This window comes from Chiloscyllium plagiosum, chromosome 44 (genome assembly GCF_004010195.1).
Source record: "Chiloscyllium plagiosum isolate BGI_BamShark_2017 chromosome 44, ASM401019v2, whole genome shotgun sequence".
Classification (NCBI taxonomy): Eukaryota; Metazoa; Chordata; class Chondrichthyes; order Orectolobiformes; family Hemiscylliidae; genus Chiloscyllium; species Chiloscyllium plagiosum.
This window is the reverse complement of record NC_057753.1, coordinates 256,218-257,354: the sequence shown is the minus strand read 5'-3', so window position 1 is coordinate 257,354 and position 1,137 is coordinate 256,218. Positions and strand designations below refer to the sequence as shown.

Below are 1,137 nucleotides of genomic sequence, written 5' to 3'. Positions count from 1 at the left end.
CACGTTTGATAAAGAACTTACTGGTAGCAATAGCCCAGATCCTGAGGCTGTCTGTGTGCGTTGCTTCATACAATCCCCACACTGTGGAAACAGGCTCTGTGGCACAACAAGTCCACACCGACCCTCCAAAGAGTAACCTGCCCAGACTCATTCTCTATTTCTCTACATTTACCCCTGACTTACGCACCTCATCTACACATCCCTGAACAAATGGGCAATTTAGCATGGCCAATCTACCCTAACCTGCACCGTCCTGGGCACTATGGGTAATTTAGCATGGCCAATCTACCCTAACCTGCACCATCCTGGGCACTATGGGTAATTTTGCACGGCCAATCCACCCTGACCTGCACATTCCAGGGCACTGTGGGTAATTGTGCACGGCCAATCCACCCTAACCTGCACATCTTTTGGACTGTGGGAGGAAACTGGAGCCCCCGGAGGGGGGCCCACACAGACACGGGGAGAATGTGCAAACTCCACACAGACAGTCACCCCGAGGCTGGAATCGAACCTGGTTATCTGGCGCTGTGAGGCAGCAGTGCTAACCACTGAGCCACCGGGTCACCATCACAGATGCATAAAAAACTCAAGATTGAAACGCCAAGGCTCCTCTCACAGATAAGAGCCCGGAGACCGGCGCTAAGAGAGAGCTGAACACAGACAGAGGTGGAAAAGGAAAACCATGAGGGGACGATGTGACATTCATGTGAAAGGTACCTGTATGGTCAGGGATAGTAGGGTCACAGCTCGTGGAAGCAGTTCAGCCGATTGAGTCTGTGCTGCTGTTCAACGCCATCATGGCTCGGCTTTCCACTTTGACGCCTTTCCCGCACGCTGTCCCCAAAATCACCAGTGTTTAAAATTCTGTCATCGAATCATAGAGGTAAAAGGCCCTTCAGCCCAGTGGGTCCGTGCTGGCCAAAAATGACCCAGGTATTCTAATTACATCTCCCAGCACTCAGCCCATAGCCTTGCATCCGAGGCTAACTTAGTAATAATTTAGTATGGCCAATCCACCCTAACCTGCACATTCCTGGGCATGATGGGTAATTTTGCACGGCCAATCCACCCTAACCTGCACATCCCTGGGCACTATGGGTAATTTAGCATGGCCAATCCACCCTAACCTGCACC

General features: G+C 51.6%; 1 protein-coding gene across 1 annotated transcript in view; it reads right to left on the bottom strand.

The window, feature by feature from the left end:
* Window positions 1-1,137, bottom strand: part of LOC122543615 (zinc finger protein 208-like) — a 234,057-nt gene that overhangs the window by 117,189 nt on the left and 115,731 nt on the right. Inside the window, exon 10 of the mRNA XM_043682443.1 lies at window positions 138-146. Coding sequence (XP_043538378.1) covers window positions 138-146 — 9 coding nt within the window. The remainder of the gene's footprint in view (window positions 1-137; window positions 147-1,137) is intronic.